Below are 15,595 nucleotides of genomic sequence, written 5' to 3'. Positions count from 1 at the left end.
AACATATAGTCTGAATATATAAAATGTTTTTCGTACATTTGTCATACATCTCTAAAAATTTCTACTCTTTTAACAATATTCATTATAGTCTTTGACAGGAAGCAACTTACTGTAAAAGAGGTGATGAAATTCAATAAACGTAAATGGTGCTTTGTTGCCCCCTAATGATGATAATGATGATAATGTCAGAAATTTTTGCACATCAGATTTTTAAACAGATTGGACACAAAACTGCTAACATTTTATACAACAAAACCACAATGAAAAACTTGATGCTTATACAGGTTGAACTTTAAATTTTAAGGCTAGTTGTTTTAAAACAATACTTGCAAAAAAGTTTCACTATTTCATTTTTGTCTTCACCTTTACACTAAAGAAATCCCTGCCTCGGTGTTTATGTAAGCTGCTCTAACAATGGCCATCTTGGGGGACGTGTGTTTGTGCTGATCCACTTATTAAATATATAAAAGAAGTTGAGTGCTTTTGATTCTTAATAACTGTGTGCAGAGAAATCTTTTAATCTGTAGCTCAGACCACAAAAATGAGACAAAGAAAGAGAGGAATACAGTGCTTTGTTATTGTGTGATTTTTTGTAGATAAATGTACATTCTGAGCAGAGTTAAGACAGGGCAGAGCACACACATAACATTATTTTTTTGAGGTGTAGTAACCTTAATTCTTGAAGAATTTGGGATGTCAAGAAGAAATACAATAGGTATAAAGTAGACTGCATACAGAACTGCTTACGAGAACAAAAAATTTACAGGCCATGCACATGTTCATTGCTATCTGGAATGCTGAAACCCTCGGACTGTACTGAACTGTGCTGCTGTGAGTCGGTTTCAGTTACAGTAGAAGAAGAAGAAGATAATGATTTTCCTGAATGCTGACACAAATATTCTGACAAATGTGATATTTCAGAACTTTGTCATGATGATGACAGCAACCTAGTGCACAAGGATACACAAGTTGCTGTCCGGTTATGCCAATGTCAGAAATGTGGGACACTGGATGATAAATTGTAACTGCTATTTCAATTACAAATTAGAGTAAATTTTTTATTATCTGCAGTAACTGAGTTTTGTGATCTCCTTGACCAAACAATAAACCAATGTTAAGATCCTGTTAGGGGACTTCAATGCCCAACTTGGAAGAGAAAAGAAATACCGGGATACCATTGGGAAATGGGCTCCACATAAACAAACAAATAAGAATGGCCAAAGACTTGTTGGACTATGTAGGGAACACAAACTGAACTCAAAGTCCACATACTTCAAAAGGAGGTCAAACAAACTAAAAACTTGGAAACATCCTGATTGGAGAAAAGGAGAATGGCAGCTGGACCTGTATTTATGGACAAATTCTTCCACAAAGAAATCTACAATGTTAAAGTATAAGAGGGGTAGATACAGGTTCAGGTCATTACAATGTCAAAATCAACATTAAGTTCACACCACTAAAAAAGAAACCAAAATGCAATAAACGAAAGAGGAACTTCAATCCCCACCAATTAATTAGAATTGATAAATATAGAGAAGTCACACAAAACATAAAACTGACAGATAATTTAGAAGAACTGGTTCAAATTCTCAGGCAACAAGCTGAAAATTTAGCCCCATTGAACCCATGTATGTAAACGACATGTCTGGTGGATCTCAGAATGTGACAAAATTCATGAAGAAAGACATCATGCATCGTTAAAATTTCAAACACACAAAACAGAAGAAAATGCAACCAACCTCCAAAATATCAGGAAAACATTCACACAAATTATCAAGCAAACCAAGAAACAATTGCAAAAAGATCTAATCGACTCAATAGAAGAAAATTATCATAAAACCAGTTCCAGAGACTTTTACAAAATGTTTGGAAGACAATTACAAAAATTTGCCCTTCCCAACTTAATGTTGAAAAGGGTAGATGGAAAAATGGCACATAATGACAAGGAAAATGCCGAAATCACAGCAAAAGCTTTTATTATACTTTTGAATTGTGAAGAACCCCAGGAACTTGTAGCAATTAATACAGACACACCCATCAAGACTCCACCTGATCTCATAAATCCTCCAATAATCCAAGAGGTGGAAACAGCCCTCAAGGAGATGAAAAATTATAAGGCATCTGGAGAAGACCAAGTTTTTGCAAAAATGTGGAAAAATATGCCAGTGATACAGTTCGAACATCCTTACAGCCCTAACAAAAATCTGGATTGCAGAAACTGGGGCAAATTCGGACAGTATGGCTTATTTGCTCTTTGCCACTGCATAGAAACAAAGAGTTACTTATTTTAACATCTGTGCACCAGTTACTTTAAGCACAAGATTGCATTTATCGCTTTCCACAACTTTTATTTTGCGTCAATTGTTTCTCTAAGTGAATAACCGATGAACTGTCTCAGTGTTAAAAATCCATGCATTATTGTATAGTGGAAACTTTCTACTGTTGCGCCGAGCGGAAAGTTATTGTAACCGTAATTGTCAACATGTTCAGTAGCTAACAACATTGAGACAATTTCTGTACAAGTTTGTCAAGTTTCTCATGCAAGGTTATAAAATAACGGCGGGTTTCTGTAAAACTGTGTATTGTGTGGGCTGATTTCGGACAGTGCCCAGAATGTATAAGTGCAGAAGAGGTGCTACAGTACGGTGTAATTATGACCCGGAACTTTTAGATAAAGCTGTTCGTGATATTCAGAGTGGTCAATTATCGTACAGAAAAGTGTGTGATTTGTATGGCATACCTAAATCAACCCTACAAAATAAAGTGCAGGAAGCACATCCGAAAAAAATGGGAGGACAGCCAGTGCTAAATAAAGAAGAAGAAGAAATGTTGAAGCAAGGAATCTTGAGGGCTGCACATTGGGGGATTTCCCTTCACTAAATTTGATATTAGATATTTAGTTAAAGGCTACCTTGACAAACTGGAACTGTTTGGCACCTCCTAAAGTAAATGAGTGGTTCTGTATTTGTGTCAGGATTTAGCATCCTCTAAGATAATTGAGTGCTTCCTTTACGTGTATTGGAGATTGGTTTGGTATTCTGCACTGAGCGAGTTATTGATTCAGTCGCAGGATTTTTGTACAACTGACACTAGAAATTTTAAAAAGGAACTTCGTTTTGGTCATACAGCATGTGCTGTCCATAAATTCACAGAGCTCTTTCCCTGTATTATTAAACACTTGTACCTTAAAGGAACCATTAATGTGAGCTTTGTGCAGAATTATCATGGCGAGTGACCACTCATTAAATAAACGTTAAGTGGGTCCCATTGACCAGCACCAGAAGAGGTAGAATTTTGATTTAATTGTTTAACTTCAGGGCCTACAGTTGTGGTGACACCTAAGTGTTTTGTTTGTATTTTTATTACGATTCAAAGTCATTGTTGTTTGGAGAATTAGCTTTGCTTGTGCTCATTCACAGGTGACTATATCCTGATAAGCAATATAGATCAAATAAAACTTTGATTAATGACAAAATAAAGTTCTGAACTTCTTATTTTCTGTTAGCAACATTAGAAAGATACAGACGTGAGATTTCAGATAAACAATTTACATACACTATGTCCATCTACGTGATAATAATCTTTTAAACGCTATTTGGTATAAAAATAGGTGGAAAATAATTAATTAGCACTGTTAGCACAGATAAAGGAAGTATCTGACAGTAATTTTCTTAACAGGAAAAAAGGTAAAGAAAAATATCTGGTTGAAATTGATAAACAATTAGACAGACTAAAATTATAAGTCTGACTCTGCAGTTGATTTTGTCTTCGCTTGAAGTCGGGAAAATTTACATGACAAAAGAAAGATTTGCAGTCAGTATGCATATTTTGATCAAATGTAAGTTTAAAATAAGCCTTGCTAGCACTAGGTTTGCCCAAACATTTAACATTTTCACCCAAGGGACACTGGAGACAGAAATAAAAGTTAATAATATTATTTATGCCAGTCACCAGCATAGTAGCGGTACAATTGTGCACAGTTTATGATGCGTAAGTAAACTGTAATGGCTCACATATCAATTCATATGTCACTTCGCTTGTTATCCTTGCAATTATTAGTTAGGAAAAAGGACTACACTTTAATGATACAGTAACTGAACTAAGTGTCAGTAAAATGTGAATTACAAGTCAATAAAATAATACACAATTAGCTTAGAATACACTAGATATTTATGTATTTTTTTAAAAAGAGACCCACCACCGAGTTATTGTTGTTGTTGTGGTCTTCAGTCCTGAGACTGAAGCTATTCAAATAATTTAAGTATTAATTGAAAGATATCTATAGGTATTACACATTTCATGTACAAGTTCTATTTGTATTATTCTGCCATAGCTTCTGTTTAGATCGAGTTTTGCAATGTTTATAGTAGTTATTGTCTGTGAGCTCCATAATCCATAGAAACATTAATAAAACAGTTGTTACACCTCTCTGGAATATTAATTTCTAACAAATTTAACAACATTAATTCAAGGAAAAAAAAACTGTTTTACCTCTGCTGTGCAGATCTATTCTCTCGGATGCCACTAGTAAGGGACAGGCTGACCTTAGGGGTGCCAGCACCCGTTTTGTTTTGTACTGGTTTTCTATGTGGTGTACCAGGAGCTGACTTCCGAGGTGTTCCAACTTCTGGTGAAGTTCCTCGTCTTGGTGGGGTCCCAGTGCAAGCTGAATGAGAAACTAACTGCCTTTTTTGAGGAGTGCAGGAACCATCTTCCACATTACGCATAACAACAATTTTATTAGCACTAGGAGATGATGTAACAGTTCTTCTCTGATGATCTGCATTCATATATTCTTTCTTCTGAAAGTTGGCACATGACTCTGTCTGCTTTGGAGACATTACTGAAATATCTCTTTGTGCTTTTCTTACACCAGACGGTGGGGTACTTTGTGAAGCAGATTTTCTAGTAGCTATTGTTTTTTGCCCTGGGACTAATGCTGTTGGTTTCTGAGGTGTTTTGTGCACAGTTGTGTGCTTACTGGAGTTGATGCTGCAACATAAAGTTCTGACTCTTTTATCTACAAAAAAGAGAATTTCACATTTATAAAACATCAAAACACAATACTTTTAAGCACACAGTGTAGGCAATCGAAGGTCAGATTAGGGGAAATCTGATGTAGACAAATAATGCTAATTATAATCTGCTATACAGCTGGTTGTAACTGATTACAACACATTAAAAAATATTCCCTCTTCTTCGGGCATGCACCCAGAATTTTTTAGTTCACATTTCGATATTTCAGCTGACATACTTTCAGCCATTCTCAAAATGAGTAACTTGCAAGTTTTTAAATCACTTTACACACTTTGGAGTAAACAGGCATGTGGAACATAAATTAACCAGCATAAAAATGCTCTTATTGGAGAACAAAAAGGTTAATATGCTCCTGTTTTACAGAATTCTGAATGGAAAGTGGGGTAGTAGCTGTCTCATTCTACCTTACTCAGCACCATTAAAAGTTTTCCCAAAAATTTTGGCATGCGAATATATTCACGAACTTTTTAACATGCAACTTACCTGTCACCCCCTCTCCCTCAACTGTAACTTATTCATACTCGCAAGTCCATCGCTGTGTAAGTCACTCACACCCATCCACTCCCACTTGTTCTTTCATGCTCTTTTTAACATGCAACTCTTGTGTCACTCCCAGAAGCTCCCCTAGATATGACTCGCTCACACCCGCTAGTGGATTGCTGTAAGTCACTCCTACCCATCCACTCCCACTTGCACAATCTCACTCACTCGTTCAGCCCAACTCATTGTCATTATCTCTTTGTGTCTCTTCAACTGTCACTGTCTCCTGTCTAGCAGCCACAGCCTCGTTTGTTCTGTTCTACTATTATTGTCCCCTCTCAATGTCAGTATCTCCCTCTTGCTCTCTTACTGCTACTACCTCATTCATTTCTCTCCACTGCTGCTGTTTATTCTCATTGTCACCATCTCTCTCTTCCTCACTGTCGCTGTCACAGACTGTCTTGTCATTATAATTGGCTCTCACCCACTTCTACATTATCCTTCTGTTTATTCCTCAGTCACTGGCACTGTCTCCTTCTGTCTTTTCCTAGCACTGTTGTGTCACTGTCAACTATGTTCTACTGTCACTGTGTCTCTCTCTCTCACACTGGCATTGTCTCCTTTGCTCTTTGTATACCACAACCAGTGTTTACTATACTCCAGTATTTATTACTTTTCTGTATCTTTCCCTCTGCCACTGTCTTCTTCTCTCTCAGCATAAAAAAAGCCTGAATATATTCACACGTCAAAATTTTTGAGAAAATTTTTAAAGGTGTTGAAAAAGGCAAATGAGGCAGCTGGTACCCCACTTTTCAGTCAGAGTCTCTTATAATAGGAGTATATAAGCCAGTTTTTGTGCATCAATAGGAGCATTTTTCCATTGGTCCCCTTCTTTTCCATGTGGCAGCAGGGCATGTTATTTACATGAAAAGAACTTTAGGGGTCAGTAAAATTTTGATAGTTTACTTATACAAAATCAAAATAATGCATAACTAATTTTACATCTCAAACTGGATTTTACGCTCACAAAAATTTTGCATGTGCTTCAATACTACAATATGGGATTCCTAGAACCCTTGTTATGTGAAAGGAAGACACTTTACAGCATATTTCTCTGTGCTAAATCATTTTATAAACCACAATTTCACCTCAAACCAGATATTACTTGCATATTTTATGTGTGCATGCAGGGTAACTCTGAACCTCTGTATCTTGAAAAGAGATTAACATATTAAGAAAATATTCAGGGTCGGATCTTAGGAATATGTTGTAATAATTTCAGCCTTTTGATGTGAATAGCCCACCTGAGTCCGTGGCATTTTTCTGGTTTTCTCAGGAACTTCCAACAAATTAAATGGCCCCTCCATAAGCCCCTTAAAGTGTACCACACACCAAATATAATGCAAAAAGAACACAATTTGCTCCACTCCATTTGCCTAAGTCGGAGGAATTGTTTCATATTCATAAACTGACCCTATATTTTAGGATAATTACACTAATTAAGATAATAATAATTACATTAAGATGATTCTTCTGGTCCCTAGCCCAAGGGTATACAAAACACTTGACTGTAATTTTCTATAATCACTAGAACCTGAGGTATAAGTCCCATAAAAATCCTGTTTTTATGTGCAACATTTTGGGAAATATTAAGCAGCGCATGCTGTTGCATGGGTACTGAAAATATGCTGGATGCACATCACAAACATGATAAAATATTCAATGTGCCCAGAAAACTTCAATAAACACATTAAAAAAATAATTCAAGATTATGTTATGATTACAGCAATTGCTCAATTTTAACTTGAAGGTAGTTTTTCATCTTACAACATTAAATATTCACTCTGTGATTACACACCCAAGACCAAATCAATTACACACACCTACTTACGCCCCCTTTCATTCCTAAGATGGATTAAAACATCACAGCATAGATTTGTCATTACACCAAAAATTTTGGGGAGTAATCCTGACTGATGATTGGTTAACTGTCACCCATGACTCGTGGCCTCTGGCTGGAGCTGGGTCCAAGGTGGTCACATCTCATCCAATGGCAGCCAATTAATGCTCAACAGGGCCCTATTTCATGTCACATAAAACATTTCTCACAAGAGAATACCTCCATCACATTCCTCAATGTACCCTATTGGTAAGAAAGATGTATTGACTCGCGCGTTTCGGTATACTCACAACTTGCCTTCAATATGTGCCAAGCTACACCTAGCACAACTTGCCTTCAATATGTACCAAGCTACATGTAGATCTGTGTCACTACTCTGTAATTCACACCCAAGTGCTTGGCAGAGGGTTCACAGAACCACTTTCAGACTATTTCTTGACCAATTTGCTCTTGGATAGCATGACGGGAAAAATGAACACCTAATTTTTTCCATACGAGCTCTGATTTCTCTCATTTTATTACGATGGCTATTTCTCCCTATGTAGTTGGGGGTCAAGAAAATATTTTCACATTTCAAAGGGAGGTGGTGATTGATATTTTGTAAAAAATTCTAGCTGCAATGAAAAGCACATTTGTTTTAATGATTACCACTCTAGCTCTTGTATAATATCCCATTACACTTTCTCTCCAATTTAGCGATAATACAAAACATGCTGCTCTTCTTTGAACTTTTTAGGTGTCCTCCATCAATCCCATATGGTAAGGATCTCATATTGCACAGCAATATTCTAGCAAATGATGGAATGATGGACAAGCGTAGTGTCGGCAGCCTCTTTCAGAAGATTTCTTGCATCTTATAAGTGCTCTGGGTTTTCGTTTTTTTTATTTTTTTTTTATTTATTCTGCAATGTGAACATTTTGTTAAATGATTATAAAATTATGTGCATTTTTGCTTCAAACAACAGATCATTTCTTTTTGTAAATACCTTTACATTTGGTGTGCATGAACTTTCTGGATCACTTTTGTGTTATTTACTACAGGTAGCTTGTCATCTGCAACCAGACGATGTGTATTTTCCACAAATAAATACTTGTTATAGTTACGGATGCATCACAACATCTCAGCATGATGTGGAGAATGGAAGCACTTGCCACACGAAAACGTAAGTAAATACGAAAATAGGCGTGAAAACATTGCGAAAAACTAAATTACATTCTAGAGGATAGGTTAACTCCCAGCAAAAAAACATTCTCATCATCATCATTTGGTTGCAGATGACAAGCTACCTGTAGTAATTAACACAACAGTGATCCAGAAAGTTCATGCACACCAAATGTAAAGGTATTTACAAAAAGAAATGATCTGTTGTTTGAAGTAAAAATGCACGTAATTTTATAATCATTTAACAAAATGTTCACATTGCAGAATAAATAAAAAAAAATGAAAACCCACTGATGATGGCACAGTGGTGCTGAAACATGTTTGGGTACTGAGAAAAACGGTGTTTTGCATAACTGGTGGACTTCACATCAAAACATTTTAACTGCAAACACAGCCAATACAAGGAGCTGCATATCAAAAGATGGACCTTTATTATGTGATGCTTCTCATTTAACTTGTTTGTAACTGTACTCTCTAGGGAATTATCTGAATTGACAACCTTTAAATTTGTGTTATTTACCAAGGAACCAAATTTTAATGGGTTCTTTTTAGTACTTCTGTGGAGACCCTCATACTTTTTCTTGCTCACGGTCAATTGCCATTTTCTGCACCATACAAATACACACATCTTGTCTAAATCATTATGTAATTTGTATTGATCTACTGATGACTTTCTTAGATAGTAAATCACTGATCATATTGTCTCGCTAAATCGTTTATATAGATTAGAAATAGCAGAGGAAATATCGCATTTTCTTGGCGAAAGCCAGATATAGCTTCTGTTTCATTCAATGTCTTCTCATCAATTACTGCAAACTATTTTCTTTCCAACAGGAAATCAGTTTCCAGTCACATGACTCAAATGATACTCCATAGCCACACAATCTTATCAGAAGCCACTCGTGAGGAGGGGTGTTGAAAGTCTTCTGGAAATCTGCACATATGGAATGAACTTGAGATCTGGCACAAATAGCATTCATTACTTTCTGTGGAAAAAAGGGCCAGTATTGTTTCACAAGAACAATATTTTCTGAATCTGAACTGACTATGTGCAACAGATCTAATATTTTATTATGTTCAAAAACAATATACATTCCAAAATCTTACTGCAAATTGATGTCTGTGACATGGGTCTATAATTCAACAGATTACTTCTATTTCCCTTCTTGTGTACTGGTATCACCTGTGCAACTTTTCAGTCCTTAGGTATGGAACTTTCATTGAGTGAGCAGTACACGAGTGTTACAAATGTAGCTATTACATCAGTATACTCTGAAAAGAATCTAATTCCTATATAAACTTGCATTTATTAAGTAATGTAAGTCGCTTCATTATACCACAGTTATTTACTTCTAAGTTCCTCGCATTGGCAGATGTTCTTAATTTGAATTCTGGAATATTTGCTACATCATCTTTAATGGAAGAATTTCAGAAAACCATGCTTAGTACTCTGCATTAGCAGTGCTGTCATCAGTAACATTAACATAGCCACTACACAGTGAAGGTATAGATTGTGTGTTTCTGCTAGTATACTTTACATGGATTTTCTGCCAGATTTCAAGACAGTGTTTTATTGTGGATACTATTAAAAGCATTTCACAATGAAGTTCATCCAAGCTCTATCACAACTCCTCAGCTAAGGCACAGTTTTTTTTATGTTTCAAGTATCAAACAGCGTAGTTACTACACATGTGCTAATCTCTGAGCCCTGTGATGTGCATTACGCTAAAGTACACATGTAGGGTGATGGCTTCTGTACTCCATAGTGAGATGCTCACATCAGCTGCCACTGGTACTGGTCATTTATCCAAAATGAGGTATTCATGGTACACCCTTGATACAGCTGGAGTCCCATTCACTGGTCTCCAGATCTGTCTCTTACAAAATATAGTCATAAAGTGTCTTTCCCATTTTGCAAACAACTGTCATGCTGCTCCCTGATGCATCAACCATCTTAAATAGAATTGCTTGGGAGAGTTTTCAGGTAACAGAAAATTTCTATGGAACATGTACTGAGAAGATGAAAGGACTACCCATTATTAGATCTTTATTTTCTTTATGTATGTCTAGCATGCTTGTATCATCCTATTGTCTCATTATCAGATAGAAGTTTGTGTTCAAGAAGTTTTATTAGTGTGCTGATTTATTTATTTTTTATTTCTTCAGTGAAGCTAATAACTGTTTCCATTATGTGGAGTTATCAACTACTGAAAATTATTTGATCAAATATCATTAAAAGTTTGGAATTGTTTAATTATCAGCAATGAAGTGCTTTATTAGTCTTACAGTTCCCAATCCCAGTTTGATTGGTACCATTTTCCACTTAATTTCTAGTATAGATATGTACACACATAACAGTTTAAATTCAGTAGTAACTTTTAAAATATCAGGATAACTGTAACTCAGCAATTTCAGAGTAATACCTGTGGGCAGAGACATCTCTTGGAGTAGCCTCTACTACATCGTCGTCATCATCATCACTTTCCAACACTGCGACACTCAATGATGGTGGTGGTGGAGTCTGCTGATATGATGGTGGCCCACAATTTTTGGCATCAAATTTATACTGTGAAAGTAAGACACTGCAATATATTACTTGCAGTTATTAACACATTAAATGAGCTCACACTATTATTTTTATAAAACAATCTAGTCTTAAAATTCCATTTAGGTATTAAATGGTACATCCTATGAACACAGGGTGTAGGCAGTATGCCATAAAAAAACCACGTAAAAAAATACTTCATTGTAAACTAAACTAAAATTAGGCTGGAGTGGAAGCACAATTGTCGCCCATGAAGAATGTTTTCAGGGAAGCGCATTGTAACTGCATTATGCTCCGACATTTTCCATTTTGTCTTTATGTAATTGTGGAAACAGTCGTTATCTCAAAATTATTTTCAAACTGAGACCAAATGAGACTACACCGCCTTGGACATAGATCTAGGCAATATTATCAGTTAATACTACTCATACCATACACTAAAATTAAGTTGCTGATACAATACCTTCAACAACAGGCTACTGGAAAAATAAATGTTCCTAGTGTAACGAATACTTGTTCTCCAGAGGGATATTATTCAAGTATGTACACATTTTGTGGATACAGCAATCTAGATCACTTAATGGATTAGTTTATTTGTAACACTGTTTTGGCTACTAAAAGCATCAGATCTGTAATTAAGTTTGCTGAGTGAGATTTTTTATTTTCTTTATAATGTTTCATCTTTTGTAGCCTGATAATGTACAACACTTTATTAAAAATAAAACATAAGATGAAAGAGCAACTCAACAGTTTTTCTTACAAGTATTCAACATGAGCACCATTCGTCACACAGCGCACACTGAGTTGATAGGCAAGTTCTTCCAGGGTCTTGACCAGTGTGTCTGGAATAATTGTTACAACAGCTGCTTCAATACTGTTTCTTAAGTTGGGTAGATAAGGTGGTAGTAGAGCCACATACATGAACCTTTATGAACCCACAAAGATAAAAACTGGATGGCAACAGATCGGATGAATGTGGTGGCCATGTGATACAAGCCACTTGCAGCCAATTCAGCAGTCGAATACGTCATTTAACTAATCGCTTACCGAGCTACATCATTTTGCTGCCAAATAAAGTTCTGTGGTTCAGCTTCTCAAATTGTGGAAAGAGCCATAAGTCTAATGCATCAAGATAAGAAACACAGGTTACAGTTGCTTCACAGTAAAAGAAAGACCGATAAATTTTTCAGCCGGGGTACAGTACAAACACATATTCAATTTAGGGGAGTCCTGTTGCAATTCCAGCATCTCGTGCAGATTTTCTGCCTCCCAGATGTGCACATTATGCGTGTTCATATTTTCACATAGGTGAAATGTCGATTCATGATTGAAGATGACATGATCCAGAAAATATTTATTGTCTTGTAGTAATGTTTTGTTAGTAAAGTTGGCCATGTAAACTGTAATCGGTAAGCTTTAGAGCTTGTAACAACTATAGAAACAAAACTGGTTGACTTGCTTTTCCATATGAAATATCCTCTGTAATTGTAAGTTGAATGTAATAAATGCTACAAAGCCTTAAAACCCCGATATTAATTTCAATGCATCTGATATTAAGCAATTTTGATGGCTTTATTAACAAGAACTGCTACATACGTATTTGACAATGTTTTCCCATTTGCTAAGGGCTACTGAAATGTTCAGTCCATACTAATACTAAAATTATATCAACTCTCTCCAGTTGTTTAAAACCTTTTTTCATGAAATTGTTTCAAGTACCAAATGTAGGAACCTATGACCATCAAATTAAGAAATATTATTTCATCCAAGACTCACAAACATAATTTGAAAGGATTATATGCAACAGCAAGAAGAACCTTTTTTCCAAGAAACAAGAAAGCATAAGGTAACTGTTTTCCCATGCTTTCAAGGGAGTATAAGAGCTTTGAGTAACTTTTCTTGGGTTCCTATGCAGCAGGGAAAATTGAGAATCAGGACAACTATGCCACACACCATGTGAAGTATCGAGAATTTTTTCAGTGCTATCAGGGTTACACAGGGATATACAGAACTGAAATTTATTTGTAGCACCAATTGCATGCAAAAGAACAACTGACCAGCTGGGCTATCATATGTTGAAGCCATTGGGTAAATAAATTTGGATTAAAACTACTTGTTTAAAATACTACAAAACAAAGTTTCAGAACTACACTGCAGAGCAATCTGTTTAACCCTGGCCAACAATGTTAATTTGTGCCAAGCATAACTCTGCTGGGCTCAACTTTGTCACAGACCTTAGTGGCCCACGAGAAACTGTGTAGAGAAACTGTATAAAAGCAATTCCAAGAGTGGACAAGACGTTATACAGCAAGCAGATGATTTTAAGCAATAAGATCTTATAAGCATAGCATGCTTCAACATGACAGTTGTTGGATGTTTATCATTGCAGCTCTTTCATATCTGCACTGGTTGGAAATGAAACCAGTTATATGAGCCTCTGTGGTTAGTCCAACTGCCTGATTGACTGAATCTAGTACTCTGAGTTGCAGCTGACCTTGCATATTAGTACATTGCCTTCTTCATTATTTACAGAACACCAAATCTGCACAGTTGTACAAAATAACTACATTGACTAGTCCTGGAGGTTGACTGGGGTTGAGGGGTTGTATTCAGTATTATGTGGAGTGGGCAATGGAGAAAGCAGGGAGTAGGAGAGATGGTTGGAGGGAAGGATGATGGGAACAGACAGACAGCAGGCCCATCAAATAGTGATGTGCACTGGTGAAATTCCTCTCACACACAAAAGTGTGTGTGTGTGTGTGTGTGTGTGTGTGTGTGTGTGTGTGTGTTTCCACAATGACTTGGAGGAGTGGGTGAGGTGGGAGGACTGAGTAGACGAAGGAGACAGCAGTTAGGGGGGATATGAGTATAGAATGATGTGGGGAAGCATATGGACATGTCTTAAAGTCAGTCTCCGGACAGGGGCTAGTGGAAAGCTACCAAAGATTAAAGCCAAGAGGGTTACACAATCAAAGAACGGGTTTTATGGCTGATTCCCAAGTACTTAGGTCAAAGAAGTTAGAAGGGGGCAGAGGGGGGGGGGGGGGAGAGGGGGGGGGGAGAGGGGGGTAGAGGGGGGGGATGGGGGGGGGGGGAGGATAGGGCGAGATTCAGAAGGCAAGGTTATGAAACAGCCACTGAAGCTGAGCATGTTACACCACTGGGTGGTCAACTCTACTCTTGGTCACAGTTTAGCACTGGCCAGCCACTTAGAGAGCTGCTTGGCGGTCATGTCCACATAAAAAGCTGTACAGAAGTTATAGCAAACGTGGCGTTAAAAAAAAGCAATTATTTACATTTGTACCACTGCCACTTCCACTGCTAAAAACATTTTTTGTACTCATCTTTAGGAATGGCTTCCAGTTCCTCCCTCATTGTTTCTTGACTTCTTCAACAATGTCACATTGCTGTCCTTTCACGCCCCTTTTCATAAGAAAAAGTCGCACGGAACCAAATCAGGTGAGTAAGGTTTGTGGGGCAGCGGAATAATGCCACTTTTGGCCAAAAACTGTCTAACAGAGATGGCACGTGTGCAGGTGCTTTGTCTTGGTGGAAGGACCAGTCTCCAGTCTGCTCAAATCTCGTGTTAAAATTCGCTGAACCGAGCTCCAAGATAACTCACTAATCTATGACAGTCGATCAATTGCCTGCCGACTGTCTGTGAGCACAAGCTCTCAAATTTTTTCAATATTTTCATTTATTCTGGCAGTTGATTGACGAACAAAATGAGATTTGTCATCAATCAATATGTCGCCATTTTTAAATCGAGCAAACCACTCATAAATTTGAGTTTCCTCATAGTGTCATCTCGGTAAGTTGTTTTCAACATCAAAACAGTTCCATTGGCATTTTTACTGAGTAGAAAACAAAATTTCACAGCAGTGTGTTGTTCACTTAAACTTCCCATCATAAGAAATAAAGGAAGAACAAAACAGCATTAGAAAAAACAATCACTGCAGATGAAAACAAGCAGAAATGCATACTACACACACTCCGCCCACGGCAATATTATTCCGGTTTTCTGTGAGTACCCCATCATATGATTCGACAGCTATCACAGTATCACAGTTGGCCCTGCTTCTTATAGGGAAGGCTACCATTGTGACAGGGCTGGAATACAATATGCTGGATGGGTACATGGCTTTTCCGTAGGGGTGTGACCCATGTGGCAAGAGATTTGGAGTCAGTGTGGGAAAGGATGGACCAAGATATTTTGCAAGTTGGTTGGTGACAGAATACCAGTTTGGATGAGGTGAAGATTGTGGATAGGATGTTCCTTATTTTTGAGCACCATAGTCAGTAGGTGAAGCCATATTCACACATGCCACTAATACTTGGTTTAATCTCATGTCCACAATTCCTGAGGGAGTGACACGTAGAGGCAGTGGTGGCTTGTACAAAATTTTACCTATGTACTATAATGTGGTGGCTTATAGCCTTTTGACTTTGAGGGACATAGTCTCAACTAAAG

General features: G+C 37.1%; 1 protein-coding gene across 3 annotated transcripts in view; it reads right to left on the bottom strand.

Moving 5' to 3' along the window:
- Positions 1 to 15,595, bottom strand: part of LOC124605601 (breast cancer type 1 susceptibility protein homolog) — a 267,314-nt gene that overhangs the window by 66,958 nt on the left and 184,761 nt on the right. For all 3 annotated transcript variants that reach the window (XR_006978661.1, XM_047137393.1, XM_047137394.1), the window contains 2 exons: positions 11,003 to 11,145; positions 4,492 to 4,992 (listed from right to left, as the gene is read on the bottom strand). Coding sequence is in view for 2 of the 3 variants with exons in the window: in XM_047137393.1 (XP_046993349.1) it covers positions 4,492 to 4,992; positions 11,003 to 11,145 (644 nt within the window). In the remaining variant the exon portion in view is untranslated. The remainder of the gene's footprint in view (positions 1 to 4,491; positions 4,993 to 11,002; positions 11,146 to 15,595) is intronic.

Source organism: Schistocerca americana, chromosome 3 (genome assembly GCF_021461395.2).
Source record: "Schistocerca americana isolate TAMUIC-IGC-003095 chromosome 3, iqSchAmer2.1, whole genome shotgun sequence".
In the NCBI taxonomy this organism is placed as follows: domain Eukaryota; kingdom Metazoa; phylum Arthropoda; class Insecta; order Orthoptera; family Acrididae; genus Schistocerca; species Schistocerca americana.
This window is presented reverse-complemented; position numbering and strand designations above follow the sequence as displayed.